Source organism: Squalius cephalus (assembly GCF_949319135.1).
Source record: "Squalius cephalus genome assembly, chromosome: 6".
NCBI lineage: Eukaryota > Metazoa > Chordata > Actinopteri > Cypriniformes > Leuciscidae > Squalius > Squalius cephalus.
The window spans coordinates 47,265,245-47,283,116 of NC_137127.1; the positions used below are offsets into that span (position 1 = coordinate 47,265,245).

Genomic DNA, 17,872 nt, shown 5'->3' on the forward strand with positions numbered 1-17,872 from the left:
GTCATTTCAGTGGGCCTTTACATTTAGTCAATATGACATTGTCACTGTCTGTTATTTTTGTGTCTGTTCTGACATTTTCATGGACTTTTAGTTTGTATTCTTTAGTTTGCCTTTTAGTTTTCCCGCCATTCGTTAGTTGTCATGGTTACTGATATGATTAGTCATTAGTTCCGCTGTGTATTATTTATCAACCTTGTTTGTAGTAGTCCTTAAGCTCCTGTGTTGTCAGTGTTCAGTGTCCGGTCTCGTCGGAGTGTGTTGCGTTTTAATCGGTTCCTTCTGCTCGTTTACCCTGGGAATGAGTATTAAAGACTGTTGGAACTTTATCTTCATCATCGTGTGTCTTCGTCTGACAAACGATATTAAAGTAGATATGATTTAAAGTAACTGTGATATGTGGCCTTTTCCCATAAATATATCAAGCTTTTATTGTTTTCGTGAAGCTGATCTAACTTTCCCAGAGCTGAAATCTGATCCGACACGTGCGGTTGCAGTTACAGTAAATGATACTGTAGCAGAGACGTTTGCTTTGCTCTGGCTTTTAATGCACATGTTACTCTGGCATTGTTTATAAACGGATGATTGTTGTGAAAAAGAATTAAACTTTAGCATACATTTAAAAAATAATTTGACCCACTTTTTATGACCTTAATACATCTTTTAAAAATGGTTAAATAATTTACTAAAATATGGGAACCTCTCCTTATGGGAACATTCAGTCCTTACAATGTAGGCGAAACCCCCCCCCCCTCCCCTCTCTCTCTCTCTCTCTCTCTCTCTCTCTCTCTCTACAGAAACACCTCTTTTTTCTTCATATGCACTCTAAAAAACACTGATTTTGTTTTCAACCCATGGGCTGGGTAAATATAGGACAGAACACGTTGGGTTAATTTTACCCAACATAGTGGGTTGTTCATTTAACCCAGCATAATGGGGTCATTTGACCCAGCATACTGGATTGATTAATTTTTACTAGTCCTAGCTTTTTTTTTTTTTTTTTTTTCTTCGTACATAAATGAATGTTTACAGATTAACTTAAATCCTCTAAACCTTTAAAAAAAATACTGGGTTGTTACGTCTGACCCAGCATGTGGGTTACACAACAACTACCCAAACATTGGGTTGTTACGTCTGACCCAGGATCTGGGTAACACAAAAACTACCCAAATATTGGGTTGTTACGTCTGACCCAGGATCTGGGTAAAACAAAAACTACCTAAACACTGGGTTGTTACACCTGACCCAGGATCTGGGTAACACAAAAACTACCCAAACACTGGGTTGTTACGTCTGACCCAGGATCTGAATAACACAAAAACTAAACAAATATTGGGTTGTTACGTCTGACCCAGGATCTGGGTAACACAAAAACTACCCAAACACTGGGTTGTTACGTCTGAACCAGGATCTGGGTAACACAAAAACTACTCAAACACTGGGTTGTTACGTCTGACCCAGGATCTGGGTTACACAAAAACTACCCAAACACTGGGTTGTTACGTCTGACCCAGGATCTGGGTAACACAAAAACTACCCAAACACTGGGTTGTTACGTCTGACCCAGGATCTGGGTAACACAAAAACTACCCAAATATTGGGTTGTTACGTCTGACCCAGGATCTGGGTAACACAAAAACTACCCAAACACTGGGTTGTTACGTCTGACCCAGGATCTGGGTAACACAAAACCTACCCAGACACTGGATCGTTACGTCTGACCCAGGATCTGGGTAACACAAAAACTTCCCAAACACTGGGTTGTTACGTCTGAACCAGGATCTGGGTAACACAAAAACTACCCAAACACTGGGTTGTTACGTCTGACCCAGGATCTGGGTAACACAAAAACTACACAAATATTGGGTTGTTACGTCTGACCCAGGATCTGGGTAACACAAAAACTACCTAAACACTGGGTTGTTACGTCTGACCCAGGATCTGGGTAACACAAAAACTACCAAAATATTGGGTTGTTACGTCTGACCCAGGATCTGGGTAACACAAAAACTACCCAAACACTGGATTGTTACGTGTGACCCAGGATCTGGGTAACACAAAAACTACCCAAACACTGGGTTGTTACGTCTGACCCAGGATCTGGGTAACACAAAAACTACACAAAAATTGGGTTGTTACGTGTGACCCAGGATCTGGGTAACACAAAAACTACCTAAACACTGGGTTGTTACGTCTGACCCAGGATATGGGTAACACAAAAACTACCCAAACACTGGATTGTTACGTCTGACCCAGGATCTGGGTTACACAAAAACTACCCGAACACTGGGTTGTTACGTCTGACCCAGGATCCGGGTATCACAAAAACTAAACAAATATTGGGTTGTTACGTCTGACCCAGGATCTGGGTAACACAAAAACTACCCAAACACTGGGTTGTTACGTCTGACCCAGGATCAGGGTAACACAAAAACTACTCAAACATTGGGTTGTTACGTCTGACCCAGGATATGGGTAACACAAAAACTACCCAAACACTGGATTGTTACATCTGACCCAGGATCTGAGTTACACAAAAACTACCTAAACACTGGGTTGTTACGTCTGACCCAGGATCTGGGTAACACAAAAACTACCCATATATTGGGTTGTTACGTCTGACCCAGGATCTGGGTAACACAAAAAGTACCCAAACACTGGGTTGTTACGTCTGACCCAGGATCTGGGTAACACAAAAACTGCACAAATATTGTGTTGTTACGTCTGACCCAGGATCTGGGTAACACAAAAACTACCCAAACGCTGGGTTGTTACGTCTGACCCAGAATCTGGGTAACACAAAAACTACCCAAACACTGGGTTGTTACGTCTGACCCAGGATCTGTGTAACACAAAAACTACCCAAACACTGGATTGTTACGTCTGACCCAGGATCTGAGTAACACAAAAACTACCCGAACACTGGGTTGTTACGTGTGACCCAGGATCTGGGTATCACAAAAACTAAACAAATATTGGGTTGTTACGTCTGACCCAGGATATGGGTAACACAAAAACTACCCAAACACTGGATTGTTATGTCTGACCCAGGATCTGGGTAACACAAAAACAACCCAAACACTGGGTTGTTACGTCTACACAAATATTGGGTTGTTACGTCTGACCCAGGATCTGGGTAACACAAAAACTACACAAACATTGGGTTGTTACATCTGACCCAGGATCTGGGTAACACAAAAACTACCCAAACACTGGGTTGTTACGTCTGACCCAGGATCTGGGTTAAACAAAAACTACCCAAACACTGGATTGTTACGTCTGACCCAGGATCTGGTGACACAAAAACTACCCAAACATTGGGTTGTTAGGTCTGACCCAGGAGCTGGGTGACACAAAAACTACACAAACACTTTAAAAATAAGCCCACAAATTGACCCAAAAGGCTCAACCCAGGATTTGAGTAGAAAAAATAACCCAAGATATTTTAGTCCTTCTTCCCCTTACAGTGTATTTGGTGATAGGGAAGGCCATGTTGGCCGGTTATTATTCCCCAGTTCAGGTTTCCAGTCCTCTGACTCGTGTGCACGAGGAGTTTTCTGTGTGCAGAGGTCAGTAAGACAAATGGGTTGTTCTCGTGAGGATCAGTGCTTGTGTTTTGCTGTGTTTTTCACCTTAGCTCGCACAACCCTCTGACTGCACCCTAAATAGAGCACTCAGTTTCACAGAGGAACGACAGCAGGGCATTATGTGCTCTGTTACGAGGAAGGATTTTCCCGTGTGTGTGTGTGCTTGTGAGCACCTAAGCTGATGCTCAAGGCTATACGGACAGAACTGACTGCGAGCGAACAGATGCATGCCTGTAGCCGTGATGACAGGCTTGGAGAAGCGCTGAGGGGACGCCTACTGAACACTTTGCTCTGTGATAAGTGGGATGGCTTCCCCTTCCTTCAGCCTGCATTACCAGGAATATCCTAGGGGGCAAAACTGCAGAATAAACCTCTGAAACCACTATTGTTATGTGTGACCACTGGTATTTCACACACAGGATTTTCTCTGTAACATTGTGAACCTCTATAATTTGGAATCTGATTTGTTTCAGAGCACTGCTATTGGATTTCCAGCAGCAAGCTGAAAGTAAAACTTTTATTCAAACTTTTCACAAGATATTATTCACCAGATATTAGGTACGTTTTGCATTTGTTATTTATATCGATCCGCTAAGGCAGACTCAATCTGCAACCACCTGCATGCATTTATTTCTAGATATTAAGTATTAAATTCTGTTTTGCATTTCTGTTATTCCATATTGATTCACTGAGGCAAACTCCAAGGCCAACATGCATTCATTTAATTTCATTTCTAGAAAAAAATAGGAGTATAAAGAAAATGAGATTGAATACTAGTTAATTGAAAAGGGTCAAATTTGAAAGGTCAGAATTGAGTCATCTTAAGTTATTAAAGAGATAGTTCACCAATAAATGTGGTTTCTAACACATATGAATTCTATCTTCAGTGGAACATGACTATGTTATTAATATAGTTTGTATTACTTTTTTTAATGAGATTATATTTTTTAATTTTGTTTCATTACTAAATTTTACTAATTTTTATACATCAAGTTAAATTAATTGAAAATGCGTTGGCATATTTTTGGCTCTTATTTCAGTAAAATTCCCCAGGTTTTTTCTTTCTTTCTTGAAAATCATATTTGAATGTGTGGCAACTATAGTTGCCGGTAGGCAAATAAAGTATGTTGTATGCACCCCCACAATGTCATATATGAATAGGCGGAGAACATTTGGCATCTATCTCAAAATAACTGCTTTCAACAGATCAATCTATTTATTCATAAACAAATTTATTATGTATAAAAGTCGAAGAACATTTGATGCAACCCCCCCCCCCCCCCAAAAAAAACTGCATCTTGCTTATATTATATAGCTTATATATAATATAATCTCCTGTATATGAAAACACAACAAACAACAAATCCATTTGTCTTAAAGTGGTGGAACAGAGTGCACAACAAAGTGCAGCCATAACAGGGCATTGTATATCAAAAATTTAAATGAAAATAAATAAATACAAATAAATAGAATGAAGAAAAAATTATATCTATATAACAAAAAAAAAAAAAAAAAAAGGCAAATAACAAAAATAAAAGTACATACAGACAATTAATGAACAGTAGAGATGTAATTTAAAGGGTTAAGTTATGTTTATGCACTAAACAAGACCAATAACTTTGATTTATTAACACAGTATACCCCATTTTCCCATGATGTGTACTTACAAGGCATTTGCCCACCGGCAACTATAGTTGCCGCTTGGACTTTTGACTAAGTTTACAAAAAAAAGCCTCATGTGACAGGAAGGAAGTGAATACCTTTTTTTTTTTTTTTTTTTCTTGAAATCCTTTATTTGGTTGTTTGCTTGCATGTCATTGAGAAATAAAACATGGACAACATCTAGAAAAATACTTACAAAAGGAAAATGACAACTATACACTGCGGCAAATATAGTTGCCGGTGGGCTTAAATGGGTTCAAGTATAGAATAAAGAATATTTTTTGAACCCATGAACCAAAAAAAACAAAAAAACATTTTGAATGAGCCTTTAGACGCATTGAAATAGCTTAATGATCTTTATTGTTAAGTGACGTCTAAAAGTGGCATATGCAATTTAAGAGGACGACAAGATTTCCAGTGATTAACATCACTAGATATTGAACTATTAATATATTAATAGTTTAATATCTGTATTTTCATCATCACACAAAGCTATCGTATGCATTGTGAAGACATGGAATATAGTGCATAAAGTACTATAAAGCACAACATAATGTGGAAAAGGGCAGCCAAGACATTGTTCAACATTTCTTTTTCTGTGTGGCCGTTTGAGTAAATCATAATGCACATATCATATCTCATATCAATTAATATATCATATCATATCATATCATATCAATTATAAGTTATTATTACCTTTTCATTTAATGGCAAAAAGTAACTGGGAAAGATACATGCACAAAGCATTCAACAATCCCCACTGCCGCTATTCCTAGAAATCTGTGTTAAGTTGCTGTGACACCAATGGCAGCTTCAGTCAAAAGCAGAGCTAGCTCGTATGTTTCCTTTATTTACTGAAGCCAAGCATAGTAAAATGAGACGTTATCTAAGCGGAAAGTGCTAGAATGGCACAGCATCCGCACTCGTCTCCATAGCGATGATATTGAGTGACACCTCGGCCTTGATTGTGTTTGCTCGAGCTGCGAGTGAATCAAAAGATGCCGGCACCAGTAATCTGCACTTCTCAGTCAAACACCCTGCGTGTCAATCTCCACATCACATCCCATTCCTCATCATGGCTGCGCGCTGACATTTCCAATGCAGTCCGGTTTCTTAAGCATTACATAACTGGCGTAACGTTGAGTTTCCTGAAAGGCGCGCGGCTCTAAACGAGGAGGGAAATGTGAGGATCTGTATTGGTGGGACTCCTGCTGAATGAGGAATAAGGATGATGATTGGTGATGCGCAGTTCGTCCTCGAGCTTCACGGCATCAGGGCCATCGGCAATCAGCAAATCACACCGACCCGAGGACCATGAGAAGATGTGTGTGAGAGAGACAGGAGGACTGGAGGACACACTGATGATCATCCATAAGGTCAAGTCAAGTCACCTTTATTTATATAACGCTTTTTACAATACAGATTGTATCAAAGCATCTTCACAGTGATTACATGAAAATTATACGACAAAGTTTGTTTCTAGAAGAAAATTGCGCCATCGTCCACCTGAAGTAAGGCAGATCAATAATATTGTTGAATATTAAATGTCCCCAACTCCCCGAATAAGGACGAAGAGTGAGCGGGTAAATGAAATGATGGGCTGGATGACCTCTCTTTCTCTCTCTCACTTGGCAGTAAATGCTCACAAATTATCACTTACATTTTTAACCGTCCTGCAGATGCACTGGAATAACATCATGGCAAGCTACTCGCTCACACACACATTTATGCATCTGACAAATAAGGAAAATGAGCTGAAAAAATGTAAACTGTGAAGTTCAGGTCTATAAATATGCGGAGGTAAAATAAAGCAATAAGCCACTTGAGAGATGTGTGTTATAATGATTTTATCATTGAATGAGCTATTCTTAGTTCTGTAAAAAAACGTAATTGTGGTAAAGTCACTGTAATGCATATGGCCGCGGCTTATTGTGCAATAAATAGTGAAATGATATAGTCCCAATGTTATATTTGAAACAGTGCACTTATTGTGTACATACATGTTGTTTTTACATTGTACTAATATTTTAAAGGGGTCATGAATTGATATTGAGAGATCAAATTTTCCTTGAGCTTTTGACATATAAGAGGTCGTCATACTATAAAAATATCCTGTAAGTTTCAGAACTAAAAACTTCCTTGTTAGTCCAAAATCAGCTTTGTTGAAACCAAGCCCAGCGAACGACTGGTTGTGTAATGTGCCTGTCATGGATCGGTGAAAGACCGCCTCTGCAGAAGAAGGTCAACGCCTACTTCATCATCGCAACTTTGGCCCCGCCCACTGGCGTGTTAGTGAGATGAAGAAGAGAGAAGAGCAATACAGGATCACTGAACTAAACACAACATTACCTTTCAAAGGATCCTAATGCTCGGAATGTGGTTATTTATTTTCAACAATGTGAATGTCTCAGTGTAGCATTATTTATTAGTATTTGGCACATTTCACTGTGGATTCTTTGGTAAATCAGTCGCAATTTCGGCGCAGACTTTGCAAACAGACTTTTACGACATGGAATAGACAGTAATGCCACAACATGTGTGTTAATTCTAATGCCTGATCTGTGACCGGTGATTTCTGATATGTAGTGATTCATGTACAGTCAGATGTGTCAGTAAATCAAGCCAACTTGACATTGTTTCTCTTAGTAGGATGAAAATAATCTGTTATTTAAAATCGATTAAAGAACGCTCCCTTTACAATATCTGGAGCTGTCAATCAAACAGCGAGTTTATCAGTGACTGAGTTCTGGACTCGCGCCAAAACTCACATATTAATCAACAAATCTCTTACTTACATGTTTGCACTGTTAGTTATGATGAAAGGATTCGTTAGTGAGCAGAAATTGAGTTGCAATGATGAGATCACTGCATTCATGTGCTCAACATGTCTGTGATTGGCTGCATGCTCATCACTGCAACCGATCTAAAAATAATGCTAATACTTTTCACGATTAGTTAACCTTGAGAGCTGTAATAGTAAAAATGTGCTAAAAGTTTTCGAGAGAGTTCCACATGTAATACTTATTTCATATGCAAATATGTCAGCCAATCACAGCAGTGGGCGTTTACACTGAAGTCTCACAGCCAATCACAGAAGTGGGAGTTTACACTGAAGTCTCACACAGACACGCCCCTTCAAACAGAGTGTTCAAGTCAGAGGCAAAAATCAGGTTAGGAAACATGCCTTTTATTTCTTATGACAATTTTTGATGTAAAAATCATACTAACATTATAAGTGCATCCCAGGAAACAATGCAGTTCATGACCCCTTTAAAACACCTGCATGTAATTACAGTTGTAATTCATTTTTTAACCTTTAATTTCTGACATTCCCTTACATCTTAAGCAACCCTTAAACCAACCCATACCACCAAACCTGTCCCTAACCTTACCCGGATCCCACAAGTGTTTTGCAAAACAACATCAAGTTCATGAATAAGTACATTGTAGCTAACAATTATTATTATTTAATGTAAGATACCTAATTTAAATTGTGACTATGAAGTCGATTTCTGTGTATAAACGTGTGAATGAAGGAAATATACAATGTTAGTGTCATATTTTTTTTAAATCAGTGTTATTTTAGAATCATTGAGAAGTTGTTTTTTATTAATATATTGAATTAGTGTTCATTTTTTATTTTACTAAAGCTTTAGTAATTTAATTTTGTCATTTTTTTCAAATATCGATGTAGTTTTTATTAATTTTTTGTATTTTTTTTGTACTTTTAGCACATCACTAAATTAAAAAAAAGTTGCCGACTAGTTGAAAAAAAAAGTTTATTTTATTTTATCACAGTTAACTTGATTTTAATTTCCAGTAACAAAAAATAAATAAAAATAATATATATATATATATATTTTAGTTTTAGTAAACTCGAATAACCCTGCTTTATTTTTGTTGACCTCATGTGTGAAATTAAAATAAAATTAAACACCAAATAGGATACTTCTCAAATGCAGGGAGAGTTCTGAAAGGATACTCACGTCTTCATACTTCACATAAATATTTTATTAAATGAATAATGATGTAACAACCAAACACATCTTTAAAAACAGAAATTCCAAATTTATTTCCAAAACATTCTTGTAAATGAACAGCAGATCTTGATGCCACAGGTCCAGTGTTCTCTGTGTTGCTCTTTTGTGAGTTTCAGGGACTTCACTACACCACTGCGCCACCTTGTGGAGAGGAGAATCACAGGTTTGCAGTTAGAAAAAATGATGTGTGCTTCAAATGCGTCTTAAAATAGCCGTGTGAAGCATGAAGCTTCTGACCAATACTAAGCTCTGGCTGTGATGGACGAGAGGCTATATTTTGACAAAGAAACAGGAGCAGGGTTAGAACACCTCCATCGACCGGCCGGGTCCCTCAAGTTTTGGTTTATGAGAAAAAATAAATCTTCACACACACACTGAGACACGTCGGCTGTATCTCGGCGCGCGGCAAGCCAGCCAAACACTGACTCGTCTAATAAAAAGATACTTGATCTTGAAGTATCAAATAACTGGGCTATGATTGCTCAATACTGTGTAAACAGAAGTGGTCAAATAAACTCCCACTAGACTCTCGCTTTCTTCTCCTCCAACACTTTCTTTATTCCCCTCTCTCTCTCTCTTTATTCCCTTGCCCTCTCTCTGTAGTACCACATTACCCGAGTGATTTCCTCTGGAGGTACACCTGTGAAAGCACCAGCGTGAGGCCCTGCTAGAAAAATATTGCGTTCTATAAAACTTCCCCATAATCGGGCCAGGTGCAATAAATCCAGGACAGAAATATTAAGTGGGGCTGATATTTCCTTGGCCTTGCTCCAGCTCTGCTAGTAAAAACCAGCAGTCAGAATGACCTTAGCGTTGAAGAAATATCATAGGAGAGGGGCGACGAAGGCAGTCAAACGCCGATACTCGTGTGTGTGTGTGTGTGTGTGTGTGTGTGTGTGTCGATGATTCTTCAACGATTGCAAATGTGCAACAGCAGACTCCGTTATCAATGTTCATTAGACACCAAATTATGCTAAACAGGATTATGGATGGCTGTAAAGGTGTTTAAGAGAGTTTGAAATGATCTGTGACTTTTAAAAGGATCGCAAGGACATCTCTCTGTCATCCAGCAGTACGACTGCTTCTCAAAGCCTACTCGCTTCCACATAGATCTGTGAGAATAATGCCACATCAGCCTCCTCCTACACACACACACTCACTCTGACCCTACATGTGAACACACACACACACAGCTACACACTTTGGCTTTACGTATAAGCGAATTCAAGCACCCGAAGCATTATAGATAATCTTATTTCACAGATACGTAGAGCCTTTGGGACGCATTTGCTTTTGGAAACGGAGAATTCACCCATCACACTGTTCATAGCTGTAGATCAATAATAGCCCCTTAATTAACCCACATATTACACTCGTCATAACTAGATTTGAATTTCCTGAAGAGAATTTCATGCAGCGAATGAGGTACGTTTCAAAAGGTAAGTTTAGGTTTCAAGCTTTTGTTCTGCGATTTAGCCGTTGCTGGCTGGAATAGTTAAATGGATACAAGAAAGAAAGACCAATTAGAATTCTGTATGCAAATTGCTCTAAGGAAAAGTGTAGGCTAATTGGAATGCAAATGAAAATATGATGATTGACAGTTACATTATCAACTAGAAAGTTTTTAAAAATCCCCAAATTAGCTGAAATGATCTACAAAACACAGTTTGAATTGAGTCATTGCGTGAAGTGTTTTCAGTTGAAATGACTACAGAAATGCGTGTGTGGAGAAGAACAAATACAGAGAAAGCCAATACAGGGCTCTAAAAACACAGTGTGCCGACTCTAAACATATGTTTGATGCCAAGTGTGCACATTGTGTTAATGTGTGGAGTTTATGAAGGGGGAAATGTTTTATTGATCAAAGAGGAAGATACAAAAGGGAATCTTTTACTCAGCATCATTTTCTCAATTTGTTGGTGCCTGTGAGTGGTGAAAGAACATACAACTACAGAAACCCTCCCAGATTTGTGCGTATTATAAACTAGAAAAAATATTCAAAACAGCAAACATGTTTATTATGTCTCAAAAACACACACACACAAAAAAAATGCTGGGTTGTCCCAATTTTGGGTCAAATATGGACAAACCCAGCTATTGGGATAATCTTTTTAATTGCATTTTTAACCCAGTGTTTGGGTTTGTCCATATTTCACCCAAAATTGGGTTGAAACAATCCAGGCATTTCTTAGAGTGTAAAATATTAAAGATGTTAGATGATGATATTTTCATGACAAACCAGAAAATGTGTACTGTGTAAAAAGGGATGTATAGCATACACTAAGAGAGAAGGGTTATAGGCACCCATAAATAAAATGGAGGGCTATGAATAGACGAAGAGATAGAATTACAGTGTGAATCTCGCTACTGTCTCTTTAAACTGGTCCCTCCTCTCACCCCCCCCCCCCATCCTTTAGAGGCAGTGAGAGAGCCGTCTCCACTAGCAGCCAAAGCCTGTCCATAAACTCCAGCCTCTTCCTCCCTCCATCTGGCAGGAGGGACAGAGAGAGAGAGAGAGCGAGAGAGAGAGAGAGGGAGAGAGAGAGAGAGAGAGAGAGAGAGAGAGAGAGAGAGAGAGAGAGGGGACCAGAGTGAATCCACAGGGTTTCAAATCGGAGGCAAAGGCAGCATCCCTCCATCGTCACGGCGACAGGAGGTGTCAGCATCACCGGGGAGACGGAATGCGAGACGGAATCTAGTGGTCGCCGCGGCAACAAGCGCATTCGAGGAGTTCCAGGATTCCACGCAGGATTGAAGAAGCCAGGGCTCCAGAAGAGAGAGGGACCGGGGCCAATCTTTCCTCCTCCTCCTCCTCCTCCTCCTCCTCCTCCCACTGAAGGACAGATCTGAACGAACCCTCCTTCTGACGGTGGGCGAGTGTGGCTGGACGGACAAGTGAAAGGAAAGACATTAAAGAGTGGGATTGTGTGTGGGAAAGAGAGAGAGAGGTGGGAGGGAGACAGTCAGTTGATGGTGACTGACGTGGCAACAAAACCGACAGGATGATCCGATCTCAGCCGATCCGAAAACTGTGTTCCTGCTGTTCCTTCTCAGGAGGAAGGAAAGGCAAACCTGCACATCACTGACCAGCGGAGAAACGGGAAGGAGTGAGAGAGAACACTGTGTTATGAAGAGTGTTTCCACTGGGGCTGGAGCGATTCAATTTGGTGAGCGTGTTCATTTGTATCTGTTCTTCTTGGTCTCTCTTTGCTGTCTGTAATTGATTTTGTGTAGTAAATTGAAGCTTGAGCACGGTTAAAAGAGAAAATCAAGATGTGTGTCTGAGAGAATAGAAAGTGGGGGAGAGGGAAATAAAAAATGACCGGGAGAGAGACGTTACCAGATACACAGAGAAATTGCTCTCATTCCTGTCTTTCCAGGTGTTGTGAGAAATTGCCTCCTGCCAATTTTGTCAGCAGAAGAGGTTTTGAAGGGTCAAGTTGTCCTATTTCTTTCCCTTCCAATCCTCCTGGAGCAAAAAGACATGGAATTTACCTCCTCTGATGATTTTTATTTTTTTTGAAGAACAAAGCGCTATTCAAAAAGGGCATGAAAGATTGCGATCCGTCTCCATTTAAGGAAACGTGTGAGAAATGCTTCTCTGACCCGGAGCGAAGGATGCACCGTTTCGTCTGACACCCTGTGGGGGATTACGTGTGAAACATCATCACAACACTTATTTGTAAGTGTAGTTATAATTTTGCCGACCGCTCTGACAGCATTAAGTCGGTTGCCTTGGTTTATCGTTTCAGACATTCACAAATGCACAAGGACAAACATACGTATGTACACACATAATATAGAAGCACACTGTCTGTTTTTGACTGAACTAACATCTCTCTCTCTCTCCCTCTCTCTCTCTCTCTCTCTCTCTCTCTCTCTCTCTCCTTTTATTCCAGATCCAGTTCAAGGAAAATGAAAGTTGGAATATTTCATCTTTTGGTTTGACTTTTTTTACTTCAACCCCAAGCAAAAAAGACAAAACATTGCTTTTTTTTTTTTTTTTTTTAAAGAAGCACTTCAATCATTCTCTGAAAGAAATGCAACTTTGGGAGTTTCCTTTTTCTTCCTAAATTGGATTTTATGAGAGTTTGTCGTGGATCAGTTGCTGAATACGAGCATGTCTTCATGGAAAAGAAGAATTCTGCGTCATAGACACCAGCTTTCCATCCAGAATCACCCATAAGGACTCTTCCACACAAGCTACAATGAAATGAACCACATTTTGTCTCTTCCCGCTGGAGTGTGTATTTCTCGGATATAGCATCCTTCAATGATTCCGGCATCTCCCGTTCCATCCGTGTCAGTCTCCCGAACCCCGAGATGCCCCGTCGTACACCTCAAGAGGAGGCTTGACCCCAGACCCAGCGAGGTCTCTCGGCTGCCCAGGCGTATTTAAGATGTTGAACCCTTCCCGTGTGTCCCGAGCCCCAGATCGGATCAGTAGCACTGCGGCTCCCGGAGGCCCCAGACATGGATCGTGGCTCGGCTCGGCCCTGCCCTCAGCGCTCCGTTCCCCGGCCCGTGAGAAGCCTGTGAAGGATGTCCCAGAGCGGAGCTCAAGCCCGGGAACCCTCTGAGACCCGCAGTCAGAGAGAACAGATCCGCAGCCACATGAAGATGGTGATCGAGCAGCTGGAAGGAATCCTCAAAGAGCTGAAAGATGTGGCACATGAACTGCGGGAGGTAAGGATCGCTACTCATTTCATCTCATTTCGGTTCTACTATTGAGGGAGACGAGGAGATTCGAGTGTTATCCTGAAGACGAGATCAATAATCAATGCTTTCCAGGTTTCCAGGCATAAAAGCTTCATTGCACTGAAAACCAAAGCCTTAACCTGAGAATGTGGGAATGAGAATGAAAGAAAGGGGTGTATGTAGCTGCTTTATCCAGAAGATACAGAAGATTGCCTTTTCCCGTGACATTGACGTGACACATGTCTGGGATCCTTTGCAATGCCAAATGATAGAACAGTTGCAGTGATAAATAATCAATGCTTTCCAGGTTGAAGGAGTACCAGGCGTAAATGTAGCTTCATTGCACTGAAAAACAAAGCGAGCAATGGCCTTAAAAGAGATAGTTCACCCGAAAATGAAAATTAGCCCATGATTTACTCACCCTGAAGCCATCCTAGGTGTTTATGACGAATACAATTGGAGTTATATTAAAAATGTCCTGGCTCTTCCAAGCTTTATGTTGAGAGTGAATGGCTGGAGAAAAATTCAACCCCAAAAAAGTGCATCCATCCATCATATAAGTAATCCATACTGCTCCGGGGGGTTAATAAAGGCCTTTAGAAGCGAAGCCATGCATTTGTTTAAGAAAAATATCCATATTTAAAACTTTATAAACTATAATCACTAGCTTCCGACAGACGGCTGTACACATCGATTTACGAATTTCATTGTCCTGAAAACCAAAGGAGAATTTGGGAATGAAAGAGAGATGTGTAGCTGCTTTATCCAGGAGATACAGTAGTGCACTTTTCCCGTGACAATGACGTGACACATGTCCGGGATCCGCTGCAATGCCTAATGATGGAACTGCTACAATGTGATCATGCTGGAAAATAGAAAGGGAAAGTGAGAGGCAGAAGAAAAAGGGAAAGAGGTGTGCAAGGTAGGAGTCGGGCTTGGCAATGCTATAGTTATGTAAGCACTTTGTTATCGGCTGGATTCCTACTGTATTCTACCAACTGCCATGGTTACAAGATGAAAAGATTCCTCTGTGTGTGTGTGTGTGTGTGTTCCTCTCTCAGTGTTTAGGAGTGAGCTGACTGCATTGAAAAAAAGACAAGTGTGTGTCTGCGTCAATGTCACATTTCAGCTGAATAGATCTGTGTGTGTGAGAAATGTACTTGGAACAGAAATGGGCAATAATTTGTTTAGAAATGAAAGTGATGAGAATTGCGCATGTATGAGAGAAAATAATGAATTCTGCTTTCTGCTACAATCATGAGACTCGTTTCTCTCTCGCTCCATTTGGACTCTGAATATTTCTAGGCTTGTACACCAGTTAGAAATTCGCCCTTCCCGAATCATCGCTCATCTTTGGAGGCACCGGCATCTGTTCCCCTCCAGATTAGCCCGTCCCGCTCATGAAGCCCAGACTACAGCAGAACTACACCCTCGAGTCTCTCCCTCGCTCCCGAATGTGATTGATGATGTGGGAATAATGTTCGCTCCGTCTATTTATAAACACCAGGACTCGGAGTAGCCCGTAAACGGCTCTACGCCCACACTACATATGGATCAGGCTAAAAATAAAGTCAAATGTTTAAAAGCTGACGGGGTGTGTGTGTGTGTGTGTGTGTGTGTGTGTGTGTATGGGATGTCTGTAGAGGTTTACGTTAAGGAGTATTGATGATCAGTCCAGGGGAAGATGTGTAGATGGTGAATGTTGGATAAAATCTTTAATTCTTTTGGCTGTTTTAGAGGACTGCCTGATGGATGACACTCAATGCTGGATGATACTTCAGGGATGCGCAATAATGGGGTCACATCGCACGTAATGAGACTGCAGACTCTGCCTGAGTGTGTGTGTGTGAGAGAGAGAGAGAGAGAGAGAGAGAGAGAGAGAGAGAGAGAGAGAGAGAGAGAGAGAGAGAGAGAGAGAGGTTTCGCCTACATTGTAAGGACTGAATGTTCCCATAAGGACAGTAAAAGCTGAGGTCACATACATTTTGAGGCTAGTCATTGGCCGTTAAGAGGAAAATGGCTCAGTAAACATACAGAATAATATCTTAATTGAACTATTCAAATGTAAAAAGGTTTCCATGAGATTTAGCCGGGGCAGGAAAATATCATAAGCTCTGTGTAAAAAGTCAATGGAAAGTCCCTACTGTGTGTGTTTGTTGTATTGACACATCAGCAAGTAGTTTTGCTTGTAGAAACATTTGCTTTTCTTCCCGTTTGGGAGCGTTAGATCAAAAGCGTTACAGTTAAACCATCTCTACCCCTCATAGGCCACAGAGAACGAATGCTCCTGGTGTTTGAGAGCATATGTGTGTGTGTGAGCTCGAGTACGTGTGTGTTTGTACCCTTTAACCCTGTTTGACTTCAAAGTGCTGCAAGTTTGTGCTGAGATGGAAAAGACTTATGTAACTCTACCAGTAACTTACATAAAACAGCACAAACAGCTCTGAATTAGTCATCAGTTCTGTCAATCTGCAGGAATTTCGCATCTCACACGAGTCTGAGATCTTTTCACATCTCCTCCCATTCACTCAAACTCAAATCCAACCCCTCAAGCTTTTGCTGCCGCACTTTTTAATTAATGCTAACCGCCTCAGGCTGAGATCATCCTTGCAAACAAACGCTGAGGGAAATGCTGTCGTTCTTTCCCTCCGATGTTCAAGTAGGAGACGCAGCGCAAACGAGGAGAGTGGTTCAGGCAATTCTGTGATGGTTTCATTAATAATAAAGACAACCCTTTACCATTGGCAGGTTTTTTGGAGGAAACATGAATTAAAAATTCTTACATTACAACTGAACTTAAATTAGAGACAAACTTGACAGCTAGTGATCACCATTTGACATTTTGATAATAGCTAATAACTTTGATGAAAAGGTCATGCGAGTTTGGAGCGACATGAGGGTCGGCAGACGATGACTTAATGAACTGACTAAATTTAGACATTAATTGATTTTGACAGTGTTTCAGACAAACTCTTTATATATACGTATATGTGTGTGTGTGTGTGTGTTAACATCAAGATAACAATGAACACAGTACTTTTACAGCATAACAATGCTTTACATTTCAAGTTAAATGAACATTCATGCATTATGAATGAATAATTTTACATTTACTGACTGATTAATAAATGCTGTTAAAATGTTGGTAGTTCTAATGTTAACAAAGTGAAACTTATTGCAATATTTTTGTTATTAATGCAGTGTGTGTGCGCTTGTGAGTGTGTGTTGTTATTGTTTTTTTTTTGTTTTTTTTAGCATTTTGCATACAAAATCCACTTGGTTTCCACTCATACACACTCACTTTGAATAGAAATGCCACTTCTGATGCTTACCTTGGTACATTTTGGCAATTACCGGTATGCTCATTCAGTTTGCTGAAGGCTTTTAACTGTAAAGCGGCAGGTTTGATCCCACTTAGAGATGATCCATTAAACACAGACCCTGTTTCTGTCCTACCGCCATTGTGTTCTCGAGCTGAACACTTAACCCATCGCTGCTCCAAAGGGACTCGGTGCAATTGCCCTACTGTAAATTAATTTGGAGTAAAACATCTATATGTATTAAGCACATTATATTATTCATAATATTGTTACAAGATCATATGCAGTCGCTTTTATTTGCCTTTGTTGCATTATCATGCTGATTGAAACAGACAACGCTCCCACTGGAGTCCGCTAGTAGTTGCACTGAATTTGATGATCAATATATTTCATTAATGAGTCGATTCACTGGCTCTGCCCTCAGCGAGCCGAATCCCGTCTGAATTCTCTACGGGACGGAGCACAACATGCAAAAGCCATCGATAACATAAACAGTCCCATTACGGCTCCGGTTAAAGGCCCACACGAGCTGCCTATGGATTGTCATAAAACACAAGTGCTTGAAATT

The 17,872-nt window shown here is 40.3% G+C and overlaps 1 protein-coding gene across 1 annotated transcript in view; it reads left to right on the plus strand.

Moving 5' to 3' along the window:
• The first annotated feature begins 11,741 nt into the window (after positions 1-11,741).
• Positions 11,742-17,872, plus strand: part of insyn1 (inhibitory synaptic factor 1) — a 75,443-nt gene continuing 69,312 nt past the window's right edge. Inside the window, exons 1-3 of the mRNA XM_079873397.1 lie at positions 11,742-12,453; positions 12,667-12,968; positions 13,186-13,972. Coding sequence (XP_079729523.1) covers positions 13,829-13,972 — 144 coding nt within the window. The 5' untranslated portion in view covers positions 11,742-12,453; positions 12,667-12,968; positions 13,186-13,828. The remainder of the gene's footprint in view (positions 12,454-12,666; positions 12,969-13,185; positions 13,973-17,872) is intronic.